The following is a 21,618-nucleotide window of genomic DNA, read 5'->3' as shown; positions in this document are numbered from 1 at the left end:
CTCCGTGTCCCCCAGGGCCCGTGAATGCTGCCGGCTGCGCTGCTCCTGCTCGCTGTGCTGCTGCTCGTTTGGGCTAAAATGTCCAGCTCGCGGTGCGAGCAGGAGAAGGAGCCGGAGGAGAGCCCCGCGGGGCCGCCCCCCGCAGCCGGGCCCCCGGTGCGGCCGAGCCCCGCGGGCCGGCAGAGCCCCCCGGGCCGGCAGAGCCCCCCGGGCCGGCAGCCGCCGCCGCGGGCCGGGCGGGCGGGCGCGGAGCAGGAGCAGCTCGCCGTGTACAACCCCGCGGCGCTGCGCCGCCCGGCCCTCGCCAAGTTCGTGCTGGGCTCCTTCGACGACAACTCCTCCGATGATGAGCTGATGGCCACGGCCTTCAGGGTGGGCCGGCGGCGCAGCAGCCTGGCCGGGGTGGCGGGCACCGTCCCCGAGCCCCCCACCGTGAGCGCCCTTCTGGAGTCCAGCACTGGCATCAGGTAGGGATGGCAAGCCCCGATGGCCGGAGCACGGCGGGGAAGAGATGTCCCGGTTAGGGGGGGCGGGTGCTTGTGGTGGGTGCATTGCTGTTGGTAAAATTGGGGTGCACACATGCTGGTGCTCCTCGGAACCCCAAGGTGACATTCCCAATCCTGCTCCCTTTGAAGGAGCAGAGCCAGTGTCCTTGGCTGTTCCAGCTGCAGGAGAGTGGCAAGAACCAGGGCAGGGTGTGCCCCCCAAAATCCCTAGTTTGGATGTAGGGCAGCTCACTCCCTGCTGGCTGCACCGGGCAGCTCCCATGGGAGCACAGCTGATATCCAGAAGAAACAAGTTGGAAGCCAAATGCTGCTGCCTGCCTCCTCCAGCTGCTCTGCTCTGGCTAAAAATAACAAACCTTTGGCAGCAGAGACGTGCTGTGACACTCGACAGCCCGATGGTGGCTCTTGCCACGCTGGGTTTGAGGTGGTGCTGCCAGCAGTATCCCTGTTGCTCTTCCATCCTTCCATAAATAAGGAATTTCCTTATGTCCTGCCTGAGTCACATTGTAGATATGCTTGGTGACCTTTGCAGGACAGGCTTTGCTGGGCTTTGGAGCTGGGGGAGGGCTCACTGGAGTGGCTCTGGGCTCTCTGGGTGGCCCTGGGCTCAGTGACAGCCACTACATCCCACCACAGGCCCAGCATGTCGGGGCCGAACCTGGCGAAGAGGAACCACAGGAAGATGGACCTGCAGCGGGATTTTTCTGTTGCCTCCCCAGCCGAGTTCGTCACCCGCTTTGGGGGCAACCGTGTCATCGAGAAGGTCTGTCCCCACACGCCTCTGCTTGTGCCTGGCTGGGGGGTCACTGCTTCTTGCAGGGACATCTTTGAGCACTGCCCAAATGTCCTGTGTCTGCCAGGCTTGGAGCAATGGCAGCCCAGAGCTGTTCATTCCATGGCCTCACTCGCTCTCATGGGCTGGGAGGGGGAGCCCCACGCAGCAGCTTTGCACAAACAATGGCCAAAATCCCATCCTTGCTCCTCCCCAGTGCCAGACATTGGCGATGTTGTTGAGGAGTCTCATGCTCTGCCGGGCTGTACAACCAGCTGCATCCTCCCTGCTTTTCTCCACACCCATCCCTCGCCCCTGCTCTGCCATCCCTCGAGGCAGCAAGGACAGGGTTCACCCTGCCAGCCCTGTCCCTGTCCCCCAGGTCCTCATTGCCAACAATGGCATTGCTGCTGTGAAGTGCATGCGCTCCATCCGCCGCTGGGCCTACGAGATGTTCCGCAACGAGCGCGCCATTCGCTTCGTGGTCATGGTCACCCCCGAGGACCTCAAGGCTAACGCAGGTAATTCCTGAAAATATCCCAAAAAGGAAGTTCCCAACCTGGGGCTGAGCTGGGGCAGCCCTTTCCTGCCTGGCACGTGAGGGCTCTGCACAGCCTGGAGTCAGACAGTTCACTCCTGCGCAGCCAAATCCAGAAGTAAATATTTTTTCCCTGCTCCAACTTCCCTGGGATGGAGGATTTGGGAAGGGGTGCTACTCAGGGATCTGGCTCCCAGCACTCCCTGGGCTCTCTTGTAGAGTACATCAAGATGGCAGATCACTATGTGCCTGTCCCTGGAGGGACAAACAACAACAACTACGCCAACGTGGAGCTGATCGTGGACATTTCCAAACGGATCCCAGTCCAGGTAGTGGCCATTTGTGTGTCTCCCACCTCCTTGCCAAGGGCAGTTCCTGGGCAGAGGGGACACCCCAAAAGGGGGTGATGTCCCTGTGTGCTGGGGAGCTGGGCATGGTGGGAGATGCCAGCACAGGGATAACAATCCCACTGCTGCTTCTCCTTGTGCCAGGCGGTGTGGGCTGGCTGGGGACACGCCTCAGAGAACCACAAGCTGCCAGAGCTGCTGCAGAAAAATGGGATAGCTTTCCTAGGTAAGGTCTCACTGCTTCTCCATGCTGGCTGTTGGGCTGGTGTGTGCACTCACAGTCACTGCCAGGGACACTGCACTGGGAATGCCCCTTCAGTGCTTCTGGTATGTCCAACCCATGGAGTGGCATCAGGCTGGTTTCCTGGGGCAGGAATTCCCAGGACTCCCAGCAATCCTGCTGTTTTTAGGTTTTCCCTGTAATGTTCAGGCTGATGCAGTGCTCACAGAGGAACATTGGGTAGGAGCAGACCTTGTGGGATTGCCAGCCTGAGCTCCCCTTGGAGAAGGGTGGAGTTTTGTCCTGAGCTGGGCAGTGGGTCTGGGGAGGTTCCTGCATCCCCAGTCTTTGCAGAAGGCTGATGGGGCTGACTCAGTGATGTGGGGATGGGCTGGTGAGTTGGGCATCCCCTTAGCCCTTCTCTCCCTTTCCAAAGGTCCCCCCAGTGATGCCATGTGGGCACTGGGGGACAAAGTCGCCTCCACCATCGTGGCTCAGACCCTGGAGATCCCCACACTGCCATGGAGTGGGAGTGGTGAGTGCCTCCTCACACTCTTCCTGCTCCCCTCCTCCCTGCCTCTCCTTCCTCCCCAAACAAGCACCAGGATTGGGGTCCTTGGTCCATCTGGCCACACATATTGGGGACCTCACTGCAGCAGCTGATTTGGGCAGGGGGATTTTGGAGATGGAGTGCATGGAAACAAGGGAAATGATGGAATCCTCAGCTCCCTGGGCACACCCAGCATGCCACCCCAGCTGTGCCACCCTGGTGGTGACCACAGCCCTGGCCATATCTGCAGGTCTGGTGGCTCAGTGGTCTGAGGAGGACCAGAATCATCAGCAGGCCATCAGCATCCCCCTGGAGACGTACGCGCAGGGCTGCGTGAAGGACGTGGAGGAAGGCCTGGAGGTAAAGCTGAGCCTGTAGGCAGCTGCTTATCTCCTGCCCACCATGATTCCTCCTCAGAGCCTGCCTGCCCTGGCCCTTCTGGCCTCCCAGCACACACCACACACACACAAGGCTGTGCCAGCAGCAGTTTGTCCCACTGAATGAATGTCACTTGGGATAATCCTGCTCAGGGATGCCTGGAATTGTGTGGGCTGTCAGGGTGGTGTGCTGGGGTCCAAAACACTACAGTCACCCCAGCCCTGACCCTCTCAGGTGGCCATGAGGATCGGCTACCCCCTGATGATCAAGGCAGCAGAAGGTGGCGGGGGCAAAGGCATCCGAAAAGTGGAGGCAGCAGAGGAATTCAGTGCCTGTTTCCGGCAGGTGAGAGGTGTCTGGAACGCCCATCCCTGTTCCCGTCCCATCCCGGCAGGGTCCTGCTCCCACCCGGGGCACCTCCCACTTCGTGCCGCAGCTCTGCCTCCCTCCTGGGATGAATTTCGGGGGGCGATGCCAGAGCACGACCCTCTCCCCCGCCGCAGGTGCAGGCGGAGGCGCCCGGATCCCCCATTTTCCTGATGCAGCTGGCGCAGCACGCGCGGCACCTGGAGGTGCAGGTCCTGGCAGATGAGTACGGCAGCGCCATCTCCCTCTTCAGCCGGGACTGCTCCATCCAGCGCCGCCACCAGAAGATCATCGAGGAGGCACCGGCCACCATCGCTGCCCCCGCTGTCACCGAGATGATGGAGAAGGTGGGTGGCCTGATCTAGGGACAGCACGAGGTTTTAGTGGGAAACTGGGCTGGGTTTATTGGGGTTTTAAGGAGGGGAGGGACCCCTGAGCTGAGCAGGGCTCCCTGTCCAGGGTGGTCGGGCACAGGAACAGCCTCCCCAGGGAAGCGATCACAGCTCTAGGTGTGCCAGAGTCCAGGAAGCGTTTGGACTTCCAGGCACACGGTGGGGTTTTGGGGGTGTCCTCTGCACAAGCAGGAGCTGGATGCCGATCCTGCGGGTCCCTTCCAAGGCAGGATACCCCATGATTCCATGACCCAGGGGTTTCCCTCTCCCGCAGTGCGCTGTCCGCCTGGCCCAGATGGTTGGGTACGTCAGCGCAGGCACCGTGGAGTATCTGTACGGGGAGGACGGGAGCTTCCACTTCCTGGAGCTGAACCCGCGGCTGCAGGTGGAACACCCGTGCACGGAGATGGTGGCGGACGTGAACCTCCCGGCTGCCCAGCTGCAGGTACCTGCCCGCACGGCTCACTCCAGGGGTGTTAGAGACCGTTTGGGCATTTAGGGAGGAGCACTGGGCTGGAGCCTGGCAGAGGGAAGCTGCCCCATATCCCAGCATGGAGGGTGCAGGTGACAGAGGTGTGGCAGCTTTCCTTCTGCTCTGGCTTCCCACTGGGAGCTCTCCATTCAGACTCTCTGTCAGTGTCTCCCTGGCAGCTCAGGCCTTTTGTCTCTCCTGCAGATTGCAATGGGCATCCCCTTGCACAGGATAAAAGACATCCGGGTGCTGTATGGGGAGAGCCCCTGGGGGGACACCCCCATCTGCTTCCACAGCCCCTCCAACCCCCCCGTGCCCAGGGGCCATGTCATTGCTGCCCGGATCACCAGCGAGAACCCCGAGGAGGTGAGCTGGGGTCAGGGTGGGGACAAGGGGACTCTGCCACCTGTGGGGTTGAACTGGGCATGGTCCTCCCCAGCCAGGCAATGTTCATGGGATCGGTGCAGTCCATGGGGGTTCCTCTTCCCTGTCTCAATCCTGGTTCCTCCATCTCTGCTCTGTTGTGGCTCAGGGTTTCAAGCCCAGCTCAGGGACGGTGCAGGAGCTGAACTTCCGCAGCAGCAAGAACGTCTGGGGGTACTTCAGCGTGGCAGCAGCTGGGGGGCTGCACGAATTTGCTGATTCCCAGTTTGGACACTGCTTCTCATGGGGAGAGAACCGGGAGGAGGCCACCTCGTGAGTGTGATGGGATGGGTTGGAGGGCGTGTGTCCTTGGGAAGAGTCACAGTTGGTGTGTGAGCTGGGGAAAGTGGTTTTTATCACAGGACCAGAAAGGTGCTGCTGTGCTAAGCACCTGGCTGTTTGGCCAAAGCCAGAATTTTTTGGATTGTGGTGGTGCTGTGGCTCCAGTTCATCCACCTGATCCTCAAGGACATGTTGAAGTCATCTGCTGAGCATTGCTTAGTGCCCCTGAGCAGCAGTGTCCATCAGGAACTGAGCAGCAGTTTCATGGACAGGCTGATGGGGCTTGGAGTAACTTGATCTAGTGGAAGGTGTCCCTGCCCATGGCAGGGGGGTGGAACAAGAGAATTTTTAAGGTCACTTCCAACCCAAACCATGCAGTGATTATAAAGGTGCTGGGGGCTCAGGAGCTCGTTGCCCTACGCCCTGAAGCTCCCCAGTTCCTTCTGCTGGGAGCCAAGTGCCACCTTCTCAGTCATTAATGAAGGGCTTTTCTCCTAAAAGGAACATGGTGGTGGCTCTGAAGGAGCTGTCTATCCGTGGGGATTTCCGGACCACGGTGGAGTACCTGATCAAGCTACTGGAGACAGAGAGCTTCCAGAACAACGAGATACACACGGGCTGGCTGGACCACCTGATAGCTGAGAAAGTGCAGGTGGGGGTGATGCCCTGGGGTCACCACTCCCCTTCCTTGGGGTAGGACCCAAACTCTGTTGTTTTTGCCCCCACAGGCAGAGAAGCCAGACACGATGCTGGGGGTTGTGTGTGGTGCCCTGAACGTGGCAGATGCTGCTTTCAGAACATGCATGACTGACTTCCTGCACACGCTGGAGAGGTGCGGAGTGGGGGCTGCCCAGGGGGGGCTCAGTCATGAGGGAGGCACCTTTCACCAGATCAGGTTGCTCCAAGCCTCATCCAGCCTGGCCTTGAGAAATTCCAGGACTGGGGCAGCCATAATGGAGACCTGAGTGTTGTTCTTCTGGGACATCTTCCTCCCAGTTTTGCTTTACAAATTCAGTGACAGTAGTACTGTGACAGGCAGGAACAGGGGTATCTGGATCCTCAGCTATCACTTTGTCTGGACAGTAGGAAAGGCTTCCCATGACTGGAAAAACAGCTTTCAAGGGGAAGTGGCTTGGCTGTGCAGTTTGCTTTTGTTATTGAATATCAAGGTTATTCCTCCAGCCTTGGAGGACTCCCAGGGCTCTCCCATGTGCCTTATCTGAGTGTTTTCCCAGTGCCTGGCCTCCCTACAGTTCTGGCTGTGCATGGCACTCATGTGGGTCACTTAAAGCTGACATTTGTCCCCTCTGGTCACCATCGTGCTCTCCCACCAGGACTGGGAGCACTGCTGACATCCCACACCCTTGGAGAGGCTGGGAATGCCCTGGGGCCTGATCCCTCCATTGTGTTTCAGGGGCCAGGTGCTGCCAGCAGCCTCTCTGCTGAACATTGTCGATGTGGAGCTCCTCTACGAGGGAGTGAAGTACATTCTGCAGGTGAGGGCAGGGCTGTGCTCCCCCCAAACCAGCCACAGTGCTTCTCAAGGGGTCAGGGACATGCTTCTGTCCCAGGGGAGAAAACTGAAATAAATACAAAGCTGTCCTTTAAAAATGGGCAACATAAAAATGAGGTCAATAACCTCATAGCCTTAATAACCTCGTTTTAACCTGACAGACATTTTCATACACCCTGTTGCCCTGAATTTATTAAGGGACTTAATTTTCTTGCTTTTAAACCAAATTAGTTGGACTTCATGCAAAACTCCTTACTCACGATGAAAGTGGCAGGTGAGCCATGTGTTGCACCAGCTGTGGGCTGTGAGTTAAACCAGCTCTGGGCTGTGCTGTGAGTTAAACCAGCTCTGGGCTGTGAGTTAAACCAGCTCTGGGCTGTGAGTTGAGTTAAACCAGCTCTGGGCAGAGTTGAACAGCTCCTCGGTGCAGCCTGAGGTTGTGCCTCCTGCCTTCCCATCACAGCCCCATCCCGTGGCAGCAGCCATTGCACTGAGCATGGGGAGGCGTCCCCCCAGCCCCCAGCCTGGCTGTTCAGTGTGTTTTGGCGTTGTCTGAGGGTGTCCCCTGCCCACAGGTGGCCCGCCAGTCGCTGACCACCTACGTGGTCATCATGAACCGCACGCACATCGAGATCGACGTGCACCGGCTCAACGACGGGGGCCTGCTGCTCTCCTACGACGGCTGCAGCTACACCACCTACATGAAAGAGGAGATCGACAGGTACCCCCTGCCAGGACCCCCGTCCCCCCTCCCCGATGGCCACCAGCTGGCTGGTGACACCTCTCCCTCTCCCGTAGGTACCGGATCACCATCGGCAACAAGACGTGCACCTTCGAGAAGGAGAAGGACCCGACGGTGTTGCGCTCGCCCTGCGCGGGGAAGCTCCTGCAGTACATGGTGGAGGACGGCGGCCACGTGGACGAGGGGAAGGTTTATGCAGAGATCGAGGTGAGCTTTGCAGAAGAGCTGGAGGAGCAACATTGTTGGTGCTGCTGGCTCGGTGACCGTGTCCCTTCCTCGCCAGGTGATGAAGATCATCATGACGCTGACGGTGGAGGAGGCGGGGCAGCTGCACTACGTCAAGCGGCCGGGAGCGCTGCTGGAGTCTGGCTGTCTCATCGCCCGCCTCCAGCTTGATGATCCCTCCAAAGTGAAGCCTGTGAGTCTCCTAGGGGCTGCCATGCCCTCCTGCCAGCTCCCAGTTGGCATCCTGGGAATGCTCCCTAAGGGACAAAATGGAGGAGCTGCCCTGATGTGGCATCACAGTGAAGGTCATGCCATGTCCTTGGGCTGTCTTTGGGTTCAAGCGCTGTTCCACATGGATTGCTCTGCTTCCTCGATGTGCAGGAGCTCACATGCACTAAAAAAGTTCATTTATAGCACTAAAATCTTCAGTTTTTCCATGTTATTTTCATGATGAGACACTGGCAGATCCACTATGCTTGATGTCAGGTGTTTCCTCTGTATCTGACCCAAAGCAAGGGTTGTGCTGGTTCCTTTGAGGCAGCTGCAGCTCTCGGGAGCTCTGCCCTTTTCAACAACAACAGTTCAGCCCACCTCCCTGTGCCCTCTCCAGGCACAACCATTCACAGGGGGGCTCCCAGCCCAGCAGACTCTCCCCATCACTGGTGAGAAGCAGCACCAGGTTCTGCGCAACGTTCTGGACAACCTGACCAATGTCATGAACGGCTACTGCCTGCCCGAGCCCTACTTCAAGACCAAGGTGGGTGCCAGGCACCAGGTGCTCCATCCAGTTGCCACGAGGACAAATCCAGCAGCACCACCTTCTGCTCCCACAGGTGAAGGAATGGGTGGCACAGCTGATGAAGACCCTGCGGGACCCTGCCCTGCCCCTGCTGGAGCTGCAGGAGATCATGACGAGCATTTCGGGACGCATCCCGCTGGCTGTGGAGAAGTCCATCCGGAAGGTGATGGCGCAGTACGCCAGCAACATCACCTCCGTGCTCTGCCGCTTCCCCAGCCAGCAGGTGAGGGGCAGAGGGGGCTCACATCCTCTTCACTGGAGCCAGCTGGGAGCTCCTGCCTCAATTTGCGCTGCCAAGATTGTATAACAAATGAAATGAGTGAGGAAAATATGTGGAGGTTTATATTTTCTCTGTGTGCTTGGTTTTATATGTGTATTTGCTTGTATGTGTGCCTTTCTTTTTTATATTCATTTGTCGCTTTGCATTTTTCACTTTGGGAGAAAAAAAAAAACAAACAAGGGAAAAGCTCTGGGTGGAGCAAGCAAAGGGGGAGCTGGCAGCCTGGTGCCCCTGAGCCACCCTGAACCCTGTCCCCTCTCCCTGCAGATCGCCAACGTGCTGGACACCCACGCAGCCACGCTGCAGAGGAAGGCTGAGCGGGAGGTCTTCTTCATGAACACACAGAGCCTGGTGCAGCTGGTACAGAGGTGAGCCCTGTGCTGTCTGTCACCCACCCTGTCCCCCCACAGCCACCTCCTCACAGCGTGATGGCCTCTTTGCTCCCCAGGTACCGCAGCGGCATCCGGGGCTACATGAAGGCAGTGGTGCTGGACCTGCTCAGGCGCTACCTGCAAGTGGAGACACAGTTCCAGCATGGTGAGGGCTCGGGGCTCTCTGGGGGAGCTGCAGGGCTCTCTGGAGGAGCTGCAGGGCTCACCAGACCCTGTCCCACAGCTCACTATGACAAGTGTGTCATCAGCCTGCGGGAGCAATGCAAACCCAACATGACCCCTGTGCTGGAAAGCATCTTCTCCCATGCCCAGGTGGCCAAGAAGAACCAGCTGGTGATCATGTTAATTGTGAGTACATCCTGTGCCTGAGACTCCAGGAGCAAGGGCTGGTGGCAGGGAAGAGTCAAGGCAGCTCCACATCACTTGAAGTGTCCATTCCTGACTCATTATTGCTTTATTTTAATTATCTCCCCTCTGTGGTGTTGTGTGACTATGCTTGGGTCAAAGAGAGCCCGTTTTAGTGCCTTGGGTCTTGTCCCCTTTGGCTGCATGGGACTGGGATGCAGGATGAAGCCATCCCACACAGTGAGGAGCCTGAGCTGAGCCACGGTGGTTGTGACATTGCAGGACCAGCTGTGTGGCCGTGACCCCACGCTGACAGATGAGCTGACGACCATCCTCCATGAGCTGACACAGCTCAGCAAGACCGAGCACTCCAAAGTGGCACTGAGAGCCCGGCAGGTCAGCCAGCACCATGCAGTGCCATCCCATTCCTGTCCCCATCCCTGTCCCCCAGGCTCCCAGCTCCTCTCTCCCCTGGCAGGTGCTCATTGCCTCTCACATGCCCTCCTACGAGCTGCGGCACAACCAGGTTGAGTCCATCTTCATCTCTGCTATCGACATGTATGGACATGAGTACTGCCCTGAGAACCTGAAGGTTGGGAATTGCACATTTTTCCAAAGGGAATTTGGGTGGCTTCAAGGAGGGGGGTCTGCAATGAGTTTAGTCTTAAAAACAGCTAAAAATCATTCAAAGCCCTGCTGTAGTGGCTGTGTGGAGCAGAGGAGGGGATGCACCCCAGTGCTACCAGTCCCTATCCATTACTCCATGTTCCATTTAGCAGGGAACAGATGTGTGGACTCATGTCTGGCTCTAGTGGTTTCCCCATGGTGGGCTTAGTGTTCCAGGCCTAGTGACCAGTCCTGCACAGCTCCACATTGAGGTACCCCCTAAATGGAGCAGGGAGGTCTCACTTCATCCTTGCACTAAATTTTGCTTTCTTCCCGCAGAAACTGATCCTGTCAGAAACCTCCATCTTTGATGTGCTTCCCGTGTTCTTCTACCACACCAACAAGGTGGTGCGCATGGCAGCACTGGAGGTGAGGCCTGGGGGGCAGAGAGGGGGCCTGAGGGTGGCATGGGGGGCCCAGGGGTGGCAGGGGCAAGGTGGTACCTCCTGTGTCCCCTCACAGGTGTACGTGCGGCGGGGGTACATCGCCTATGAGTTGCACAGCCTGCAGCACCAGCAGCTCTCTGATGGCACCTGCCTCGTGGAGTTCCAGTTCATGCTGCCCTCCTCCCACCCCAACAGGTACAGGGGTCCCTCCCACACACCTGTCCTGCTCCCCTGGACATGGTTCCTTTCACAAAGCTGTGGGGTTTGTGTCATGCTCTCTGTGCAAAGTGGGTGGTGCCACCACACTGTCCTGTTGCCAGTGGAGCAGGATGAGCCCTCTGCAGGTCAAGGTCCCCAGTGGGAGCTGTGTGATCCCACATGGTGCCTCCCCCAGGGCTGACACTTGCTCCCCATGGCAGGGTGTCCGTCCCTATCAGCATCTCCAACCCTGACCTGGCCCGGCACAGCACTGAGCTCTTCATGGACAGCGGCTTCTCCCCCACGAGCCAGAGGATGGGAGTCATGGTGGCCTTCCGCAGATTTGAGGACTTCACAAGGTGGGGGTGCAGGGACACGTCTGGCCAGTGTTTGTGCACTTTGGGTGCCACTGCAGTCACTGGAGAGCAAAACAGGGTGGAAGAGCCACAGCTGGGGGCAACTGAGCAGTGCTAGAGGCAGCTCAGTTCCCACCATAGCTGCAGACTGGGTATTCTCAGTATGACACTTACTTTGTAGGGACATGAAAAAGCTTACACGGCACAGGCTAAACCCCTCTGAACATTAACACAGCAGAGCTCAGAGCTGCATTTCATGAGCTGTGTGTTTGCCATGGGATGGTGGGGCCATTGTGCTGGTATCTGTGTCCCTGTCACACTGTCACAGTGGGTTCCTGGCGCTGTCCCTTCAGGCAGGGGGTAGGCACAATGTGCTGGCTTGTGACCCCATCCCTGCTGTTTGGGCAGGAACTTTGATGAAGTGATCTCGTGCTTTGCCAACTCCCCGTCGGACAGCGGGCTCCTCAGTGATGCACAGGCCACCACCTATGATGAGGAGGACAGCAAGGTGGGTATGAAGCTGCTGATACCCCAGGTGGTGCTGGGACAGCACTGATGCTGCTGGCCAGGGTTTACTGTGGGGTTCTATTGCCAGAACATCCGTGAGGAGCCAATCCACATCCTCAACATCGCGCTCTGCTCAGCTGACCACATGGAAGATGAGAAGCTGGTGCCCATCTTCAGAGCCTTTGCCCAGTCCAAGGTCTGTCGCTGGGGCTGGAGCCTCTTTTTGTAAACCCTGCATGCCAGAACACTGTACCCCAAGACACTGCCTCCTCTCCACGTAGTGCACCCCAAAATGCTGCAGTTTAGGTTTTGTTTGCTGCCTTGGTGGAGATGTTTCAGCTCTCTTAACTGGTGGCATCTTCTGTTTCTGTGTAGAAAAATATCCTCGTTGAACGTGGTCTCCGGAGAATCACATTCCTCATTGCCCAGCAGGTGAGTGCAGCTGAGATTCTGACATCTATAAATACCTTACAGACACAGCACTGAGTGATGGATGGACCCACTGTGCTTTAGGAGCTGGCAATTAATTAATGAGCAATTCAATGAGTGATTAATCTCCTGTGTCATCCTTTATCCTGCTCATGTTTCCAGTAACATGCTTCCTGCAGAACCACTCCATAGCTTTAAGCTGCCTTTAGAAGCCATCACAGAGCAGAAGCCCAGAGTGGTTTGCATGGCAAGGGATCTTTGAGTTCATCCTGTTCCACTCCCTGCCATGGGGTGGAACTCTCCACTGTCCCAGGTTTTTCCAAGCCCTTTCCAACCTGACCTTGGACATTTGAAGGGATGGAGCAGCCACAGCTTCTCTGGGCAGGCTGTGCCAAGGGCTCACCTCCCTCACAGGGAACAATTTCTTCCTAAAATCCAATCTAATCAATTCCTCCCAGCCCTTTTCCCTTTGGGGGAGAACAAAGCCTGCAAGTATTTTTCTTTTTAATGGAGAATCAGAACAATCCTCTGTGGACCAGGCCTATTCACGTTGTCTTCTCTCTCCCTTTTGCTGCAGAGAGAATTCCCAAAGTTCTTCACGTTCAGAGCCAGGGACGAGGTAAGATCCCGTGGGAGCGGTGCCGGCGCGGTGCCTTCCAGCTGGAGGCTCACGGCTGTGCCTGGCAGTTCGCAGAGGATCGGATCTACCGGCACCTGGAGCCGGCGCTCGCCTTCCAGCTGGAGCTGAGCCGCATGCGCAACTTCGACCTGATGGCCATCCCCTGTGCCAACCACAAGATGCACCTGTACCTGGGGGCTGCCAAGGTCCAGGCGGGCACCGAGGCCACCGACTACCGCTTCTTCATCCGCGCCATCGTGCGCCACTCCGACCTCATCACCAAGGCATGGTGGTGCCGGGGCGCCCGGGGGCACAGTGAGGGTGCAGGGGTGGCCTGGCCCCTGCTGAGCCACCTGCTCCATCACAGGAGGCTTCCTTCGAGTACCTGCAGAACGAGGGTGAGCGGCTGCTCCTGGAGGCCATGGACGAGCTGGAGGTGGCCATCAACAACACCATAGTGCGCACTGACTGCAACCACATCTTCCTCAACTTTGTGCCCACTGTCATCATGGACCCATCCAAGGTGTGTTTCTTGGGGTCCTGCTTCCTCTGTCCTGGAAAAGTTCCTCTGTCATCTCCTATGCTCATGACCACTGAACAGATGGGCAGCCACCCCTCACCATCCCTCCCTGTCCCCAGTGGAGAGGGTGGATATCAGCACCAGGCCCAACCAGGAGGCATGGAGAGACAGAAGGGGCTCACCCAGTGCAAATCCAAAATGGCTGTTTGGGGTGGACATGCAACAGGGCTGCTCCAGCCTTGGCATCGTGTGCTCAGTGTTGTGCCTGGGGTCACCAGCTCTCCTGTGTGCCATCCCCTGTGCAGATCGAGGAGTCGGTGCGCTCCATGGTGATGCGCTACGGCAGCCGCCTCTGGAAGCTGCGGGTGCTGCAGGCCGAGGTGAAGATCAACATCCGCCTGACGCCCACTGCCACCGCCATCCCCATCCGCCTCTTCCTCACCAACGAGTCGGGATATTACCTGGACATCAGCCTCTACAAGGAAGTGAGGGACCCCAGCACCGGCAGCGTGAGTAACCCCAGCGGTGACTGCAGGAACCCAGCCATGGCTCCCTGAGTGTGCCAGCTCCAGAAGAGTTTTGGGGGGGCTTCTGCAAAACTCCTTGTGAACCTGCAGTGCTGCTCTGCCCAGAGCCCCCAGACTTCCAACAGCATTCCCACAGCTGGGTTGGTTTCATCCCATCTGTCTGCATGCAGTGGGGTTCCTTGGGGTGGTGCTTTATTCAAAATGTGCTCAGCTGCATCCCAGTTGGGTTCCTTGGGTTGATGCTGGTGTGGAGCTGGGCAATTTTGAATGCTGAAAGTGATGGTGAGTGTCAGTGTGTCTCTAGTACTGGCACCCCATCAGTGTGACAGTCCCCTCAATAGAAAAAGAAATGGGTGGAAATTCACCTTGACCAAGCAGGGCTCAGCAGAGCTCCAGAAAAAGTCACCATGACATCCAGGGAAGGCAACCAATGCTCTGCTCTCCTTTCCAGATCATGTTCCAGTCGTATGGGGACAAGCAGGGGCCGCAGCATGGGATGCTCATCAACACCCCCTACGTCACCAAGGACCTGCTTCAGGCCAAGAGGTTCCAGGCACAGTCCTTGGGCACCACCTACGTGTATGACTTCCCAGAGATGATCAGGCAGGTGAGTCTGGCTGAGCAGAAAGAGGCTCTAAATTACTGCATTTGGTCTTCGCCCCCACCCTCCCCAAATATTCCCACCTAAGGAAAAGGTCCCTCTCCTCGGGCTGTCGAATGAGAAAACAAAAAGAACCCAAGCTCCAACATTTTTGGTTATATGAGACATTTCTAAACCATTTCCTAGCTCTTGGAATTCCTGAAACTAGATGGTCTTTAAGGTCTCTTCCAAGCCAAACCATTCCAAGCAATGTGCTGTGTCTCCACAGGCTCTCTTCAAGCTGTGGGGCTCCTCGGACCTGTATCCCAAGGACATCTTGACCTACACTGAGCTGGTCCTGGACTCTCAGGGGCACCTCTTGCAGATGAACAGGGTCCCTGGAGGGAACGAGGTAGCAGGGAATGATTCGGAATTGGGCAGAGGAAGCAGGTGGGAATGGCTGGTGTCTTTGGCTGTGTTTAAAGCTTGGGAGATGCTTCTCAGTAATTTTGTCTGTTGCTAAATGCCACCTGCAGCTCAGCCTCTATATCTCTTGGATGTGGCACTCAGTGCTCTGGTCTAGTTGACAAGGTGGTGATCAGTCAAGCATTGACCTCAAAGATCTTGGAGGTCTTTTCCAACCTGATTAATTCTGTGATTCTGTAAATGATTCTGTGACTCTGTGATTCTCTGGAGATTCTTCCCTGTAACCTTGTGCTGTTTCGAGGCAGGTGGGGATGGTTGCTTTCAAAATGAAGCTGAAGACCCCTGAGTACCCCAAAGGCCGGGACATTGTGCTCATCTGCAACGACATCACACACAAGATTGGCTCCTTTGGGCCTGAGGAGGACCTGGTGTTCCTGAGGGCCTCGGAGCTGGCACGGGCTGAGGGCATCCCCCGCATCTACATCGCTGCCAACAGCGGCGCCCGCATTGGCTTCGCTGACGAGATCAAGCACATGTTCCAGGTGGCCTGGGTGGACCCAGCCGAGCCCTACAAGGTGTGTGGGCACCTCCCCTCCTGCAGCACAGGAAACAAGAGGGTCTAGCTGGGGAAGGGATGAGCAGAGCTAAACTGGGATGTCGAGTTGTGGGGTTAGAGCAGGGATTGAGGCCATACCTGCACTCAGCACCATGGGGATGGTTCCTTTGGTTTCTCCCAGGTGGTGGAGGTGAAGGTGCCAGCTGCTCTGTCCAGCTCTGGTCCCTGAGCTGCTGCACAGCATGGTTTGGGATAGGTTTGGGAAAGGGCCATGTCCCACATGAGCATGTGTGTGGGGGGCTCCACAACTCATCCTTCTCCTCTTTCCTTGCAGGGGTTCAGGTACCTGTACCTGACTCCCCAGGACTACACGAGGATCAGCACCATGAACTCAGTGCGCTGTGAGCATGTGGAGGAAGGTGGAGAGTCCAGGTGAGTCCCATGTCCCATGAGACACACGGAGCCACCCCAAGCTCTGCCCTCCACCCCACCAGGATGCACCTCCCACCTCAGCATCCTGCCAGGCACATCATGCAGGTGAGTTCTTCCCACACCACGGCTGCACTTTCCCTGCAGGTATGTCCTGCTGGACATCATTGGGAAGGACAATGGATTTGGGGTGGAAAACCTGAGAGCTGCTGGTACCATTGCTGGGGAGTCCTCCCGTGCCTATGACGAAATAGTGACCATCAGCATGGTACAGTGGGGCCCTTCCCCTCTCTGCTCCTTCCCTCTCTCCTGCTGGCTCTTAAAGTCACCATGGGAGGGGTAACAGGATGCAACAAGCCCTTCACAGCACCCTTCTCCAGCTCTGTGCCGCAGCCCCAGTGACCCCACGTGTCCCTTTGTGTGTGCCCAGGTGACCTGTCGTGCCATCGGGATCGGTGCCTACCTGGTGAGGCTGGGCCAGCGTGTCATCCAGGTGGAGAACTCCCACATCATCCTCACGGGTGTCACAGCTCTCAACAAGGTACCAAGCTCTGGCTGCATGTCCTCCATGGTACTGTCCTTCTCACCACTACCTGTGTGGCCTCTTTCCCTGTCCCATGGAACATCAGCCTGGACAGAGGTGGACATTCAGCCAAAGCCCAGAGGGAATTTGCCTGTGCAGAGGTTTGGGCTGACAAACAGAGCAAGTGAGCAGCTCCTGTGTCAGCAGAGCCCCGTGTGTTTCCCTTGGGAACTCTGTCTAGGTGCTGGGACGGGAGGTTTACACATCCAACAACCAGCTGGGAGGAGTGCAGATCATGCACAACAACGGCGTTTCCCATGTCACTGTCCCAGATGACTTTGAGGGGGTCTACACCATCCTGCAGTGGCTCTCATACATACCCAAGGTACCCAAGGGTGCTGCAGGGTGGAGGTGGGGGATGTCACCCATACCTGGCTGCTGACCTGCCATTGGGGTCTGCCTTACAGGATAACCAGAGCCCAGTTCCTGTCACTGCCATAAGTGACCCTGTTGAAAGAGAAATTGATTTTGTCCCTTCCAAAGTCCCCTATGACCCCAGGTGGATGCTGGCAGGGAGACCCCATCCAAGTAAGTGAGAACAGCCCAAGACCTGTGCAGCTCTGCTCCCAAATGCATCCTGTAGGTGCAGAAGATGCTCTTGGCTGTGGGTTGGTGCTCAGGAACCCTTCAGTGTTTGCCCTTGCGCCATTCCACGTTTTCCTGTGCTCTGCAGCTCTCAAAGGGACCTGGCAGAGTGGCTTCTTCGACCAGGGCAGCTTCATGGAGATCATGAAGCCGTGGGCTCAGACCGTGGTGGTTGGCAGAGCGAGGTACTGCCGGGAGCAGGGGATGGAGCTGGGATCCTGCATGTGTGGCCCCTCATCTTCAAGCCCTGGCTGTGGCACTGCTTTTGGGATGGTGGAGAGGGAGCAGCTCTCTGGTGGGGCTGGGGTGGAGTAGACCTGGCCTTGCTGAGCCCAGCCTGCCCTGCCACAGGCTGGGAGGTCTCCCCGTGGGCGTCATCGCTGTGGAGACCCGCACTGTGGAGGTGACAATACCTGCTGACCCTGCCAACCTGGACTCAGAGGCAAAGGTGAGTGGGGTACAGCTGGGGCCAGCTGGCATCTGAGAGGAGCTTGAGGGAAGGGAGGAGGAATAGCTCAGCATGATCATTGGGCATAATTTCCCTTAATTCAGGTGAAATCAAGAGTGCTGGGGCAGTTTGTTTTCTTCCAGCTGTTTCATGTGGCATGCCAGGAAGAACTAGCACAGTCTCAGCTGCTCACTGTCTTTTCCAGATAATCCAGCAGGCTGGACAGGTCTGGTTCCCAGACTCTGCTTTTAAAACAGCCCAGGCCATTCGGGACTTCAACCGGGAACACCTCCCACTGATGATCTTTGCCAACTGGAGAGGCTTCTCCAGCGGCATGAAAGGTACCTGTGCTTGGGCTGCACACACCATGGGAACATGGTGGGACAAACTTCTGTCACCCCTGCCACCCCACAGGGTCCTGGGATGGCCCAGCCTACCACTCTGGGATGTGAGGTTGGGTTGGGCTGGGGAGGTCATGGGGCATCGCAGGGCAGAGGTCCCAGGGGTTGGTGGCTTCCTGCTGGCTGGTTTTGCAGGGTGCTTTGTCTCTCCAATAAGAGAAGGTGGCTTTGGGCAGCTGGGAGGAGGCTGGGGTGGTGGCAATTGGGACATGCAGCCCCTGAGTCCCTTTGGCTTTCAGACATGTACGACCAGATGCTGAAGTTCGGCGCCTTCATCGTGGACAGCCTGCGGGACTTCAAGCAGCCTGTCCTGGTGTACATCCCCCCTCACGCCGAGCTGCGCGGCGGCTCCTGGGTGGTCATCGACTCCACCATCAACCCCCTGCACGTGGAGCTCTACGCTGACAAGGAGAGCAGGTCAGCATCCTGAACACCTCTGTGTGTATCATCCAAAATACCTGTGTGTGTCAGCTGCCTGGGATTTATTCTCCCCTGCACACCAGTCCTTGCTTTACCAAACTTCCCTTCCAGGGGAGGCATTTTGGAGCCTGGAGGAACAGTGGAGATCAAGTTCAGAAAGAAGGATTTGTTGAAGACCATGAGAAGGATCGATACAGTTTATGCTGAGATTGTTAAACAGCTGGGTAAGGAAAGGGAGTTTGGCATTGTGGACATTGGTGGTGGTAAGTTAAACATGAGGCTCAAGCACTTTGGTGGCAACCACCAGGAGTCCTTTAGTGTCCTGGGAAAACTCTATGTCTTTTCTGCTGGTGGAGCTGAGAGGATGTGCTGGTACTTTAGAACACCTGATATCTCCTGGGGGCTGTGTCAATTGGTTAAATGGGGCTGGGGTCTTCTCCCATGCTTTGAGATGAAGGATGGCCATGGCCACATTGAATTGGTTCCTGATGGATTGGGAGTTCCTTTCCCCCATGTCCCTCCAGCCTGCTACAACACGGTCCCACACAGTCCTTGCAAATGCCATCTCCCCTCTCACGCAGCAGGCACTGAGTGTGGTGTGACCTCTTTGTGTGGCTCTGGTGTCTGTGCCAAGGAAAGAGCCGTGGCACTGGGCGCGGTGGCTGATGTGGGAGCACAGAGGGGACGCCCTGGTGGCAGCACCGGGGGGCTGCTCAGCCTGCTGTGTCCCGCAGGGTCCCCCGAGCTGTCGGAGGCGCAGCGCAAGCAGCTGGAGAAGCAGCTGAAGGCGCGGGAGGAGCTGCTGCTGCCCGTGTACCACCAGGTGGCCGTGCGCTTCGCGGACCTGCACGACACCCCGGGCCGCATGCAGGAGAAAGGGGTCATCACGGTGAGCCGGGCACCGGGGAGGGCTCCGAGGTGACAGGCCAAGGTGGGGGGAAAATCCCTTCGCTGTGACATCCCCGCCCTCTGCCCTGCATCCCGCCGGAGCTGGGAGCGAGCAGCCGCTTACAAACCCGGGCTGTGCTCCGCTTTCCGCAGGACATCCTGGAGTGGAAGAGCGCCCGCTCCTTCCTCTACTGGAGGCTGCGGCGGCTGCTGCTGGAGGAGGTGGTGAAGGGGGAGGTGCTGAAGGCCAACAGCGAGCTCAGCCACATCCACATCCAGTCCATGCTGCGGCGCTGGTTCATGGAGACGGAAGGAGCTGAGAAGGTACCCCCAGCCCCGGCTTCCTGAGGCATCCCGAGGGATCACCTCTATCTCCCACCGTTCAGAGGTTTCAGTCGTGTTTCAGTGTGTGATGGCAATGTGTGAGGATGGGCAGTGAAGCAGCCCTGGGCTGGGGCTGGCTCTTCAAATCAGCTGACCCCAGTTGGGTACTCGTGCTCAGTGATGGCAAAATGGTCCCCAAATAAATATTTTTTACCATGACAGGGCTTCCCAGGGCAAAAGGGGGGGATTTTAGCATTTAGGTTGCTCTCAAATGACACAGATGTTGCTGTGCCTGCCTCAGGAAGCAGGACATGCAAAGGAACCATGTTTTACCTTTTTGCTTTTTAAATTATTTTGCAAATAGGTGCAGGACAGGGAAGAAAAATCCCATGGCCTGGATTTGAGGTTGCAGGAGGAAGGGGGCCTCTGGCTCTGCAGGCAGCAGGACCCTCTTGCTCACATTGCTGCTTTCTCCAGGGCTACCTCTGGGACAACAACCAGGTGGTGGTGGAGTGGCTGGAGAAGCACATGCAGGAGGAGGATGGCACCCAGTCAGCCATCAGGGAGAACATCAAGTACCTGAAGCGGGACTACATCCTCAAGCACATCCGGAGGTGAGTGCCTGTGGGAGCTGGGATGAGAAGGAGATCCTTGGGATGGGAGTAGCAGGTAGTAGAGACCAGGCAATTCTCACTTCAGCCTCTCAGGAAACCTCTCTCTGCCCTGTGCCTTGCAGCTTGCTCCAGGCCAACCCCGAGCTGACCATGGACTGCATCGTGCAGATGGCTCAGCACATCACCGGGCCACAGAAGGCCCAGGTTGCCCATCTTCTGTCCACGGTGGACACTGATGACCCCTCCTGAGCTGGGCAGTCACCGTGGGGTAGGAGAAGCTCCATGACACAGCCAGACCTCACCTGCCCACCTGGTTCCTCAGCCCTTGAACTGAAGCCTTGGACTCTTGCTCATGTGCCTAAATAAAGGACACCAGTGCTTTTAAGTATTTTAAGCCATGGAGATGGTCTTTCCATCCATGCAGAGCTCCCTCTGGCACTGGGGGTGCTGCCAGAGGGGCAGCTTGGCAGAAGATGAACTTGTCCTGAGCCAAGCCTGGAATCTGGACCTGGTGCAGAATTTGGTTTTTAAAAGAATCCAAAATATTTTCCTGTTTTAGTTGCCAGCCCTTGGTCTTTCAAACAAGCACCAGGTCAGACACGTCTCATGAGACTGGAACAGAGCTGGAGGCACAGACCCCTGGTCAGGGCCAGTGTCCAGCTGGCTGGGTTCAAGCTGACCAGGCACCAAGACCAGGAAATGAGAAGCAGCCTCCAAGTGATGCTTTATAAACTGTGAGGAGCAATTTCTGTCATCCTTCCCCTTGCTGTGGGGTAAAGAGTAGATGTGGCCATGAGTCCAGGGAAGACCTCAGTGAGCTGATCTGGGAGCTGCTCCTGTGGGAATGTCCAAGGATCCACCAGGCTTTGGCTGACCTGGCTGTGCCTCTCACCCATCTCGTGTCTTTTCTGGCTCCTGCAGAGCATGGAGAGGAGGGAGGATGGCTCCAGCTTCTCCTGCCCCAGTGACCTGGTTCCTCCCTGGAAGCAGCAGACCCAGGGGGAGCTGTCACCTGCTGGGACCTGCACCCTGCTGCTCAGGTAGCCTTTGATGATCTCGGTCATGGAGGGGAAGTTTGAAGTTTTCCAGTGCCTCTGTCTGTGTCATTTCCCCAGCACAGATTTACCTTGGGCTCAGGAGGAGGTGGGATGGCAATGGAAGGTGGGACACCTGGCTCAAGTGCAGTGCTGGTATTGCCCTGGGGTGAAGGTGTTGGACACCTCCTGATCTGGTCTCCCCAGAGTCTGTAGGAGGTCTCCCTGTCCTGGGGTGGGGATGGAAGGGTCTTGTGAGCCACTTCCTGGCTGGAAGGTGTCACTGCTGACAGGCAATAAAGTGAGCTCAGCTCCTAGGGAACTCCCTGACCTCTGTGTCTTCTGTCATTGTCCTGTGTCCTGTCATTGTCCTGGTGTGTCTGGCACTGGGCAGCCCCTTTTCTGTGGCACAGGACCTGTTTGGGGTGGGGCAGCTCTGAGCATCCCTCCTGCCAGCCCCTGTTCCCACTCCAGAGCTTTTCCAGGCATTTCAGAGGGTTTCAGGAACAGGGTGACACCACAGAGGAAGAACTCTTAGAGTAAATACCTATAAACTCTTACAGTAAATACCTGTAAACTC

At 57.2% G+C, this 21,618-nt stretch overlaps 1 protein-coding gene across 2 annotated transcripts; it reads left to right on the top strand.

Moving 5' to 3' along the window:
* Positions 1-21: 21 nt before the first annotated feature.
* On the top strand, positions 22-21,360 carry ACACB (acetyl-CoA carboxylase beta). 2 transcript variants are annotated; one of them, XM_064392275.1, is made up of 52 exons: positions 22-467; positions 1,143-1,269; positions 1,661-1,799; positions 2,036-2,145; positions 2,308-2,389; positions 2,820-2,918; positions 3,184-3,293; positions 3,546-3,656; positions 3,815-4,024; positions 4,344-4,514; positions 4,746-4,907; positions 5,074-5,237; positions 5,748-5,898; positions 5,975-6,078; positions 6,661-6,742; positions 7,335-7,480; positions 7,558-7,708; positions 7,785-7,919; positions 8,337-8,483; positions 8,560-8,748; positions 9,073-9,173; positions 9,254-9,342; positions 9,421-9,545; positions 9,825-9,938; positions 10,021-10,134; positions 10,488-10,577; positions 10,671-10,789; positions 11,014-11,151; positions 11,557-11,656; positions 11,744-11,851; positions 12,031-12,087; positions 12,662-12,703; positions 12,772-12,987; positions 13,071-13,226; positions 13,529-13,732; positions 14,202-14,357; positions 14,620-14,742; positions 15,062-15,331; positions 15,647-15,744; positions 15,889-16,009; positions 16,172-16,282; positions 16,506-16,649; positions 16,732-16,852; positions 16,998-17,094; positions 17,261-17,357; positions 17,563-17,698; positions 17,998-18,175; positions 18,290-18,402; positions 18,913-19,067; positions 19,220-19,390; positions 19,868-20,004; positions 20,127-21,360. In XM_064392275.1, exons 1-52 carry the CDS (start codon positions 25-27, stop codon positions 20,251-20,253), a joined length of 7,161 nt encoding a protein of 2,386 aa, XP_064248345.1. In that variant the 5' UTR covers positions 22-24; the 3' UTR covers positions 20,254-21,360. The 2 variants fall into 2 exon arrangements, with proteins under 2 accessions (XP_064248345.1, XP_064248344.1); XM_064392274.1 differs by having other exon boundaries at positions 9,254-9,545.
* The last annotated feature ends 258 nt before the right edge of the window (positions 21,361-21,618 follow it).

This window comes from Passer domesticus, chromosome 17 (assembly GCF_036417665.1).
Source record: "Passer domesticus isolate bPasDom1 chromosome 17, bPasDom1.hap1, whole genome shotgun sequence".
In the NCBI taxonomy this organism is placed as follows: domain Eukaryota; kingdom Metazoa; phylum Chordata; class Aves; order Passeriformes; family Passeridae; genus Passer; species Passer domesticus.
Note: the sequence above shows the minus strand (reverse complement) of the source record. Positions and strands in the feature narration are given on the sequence as shown.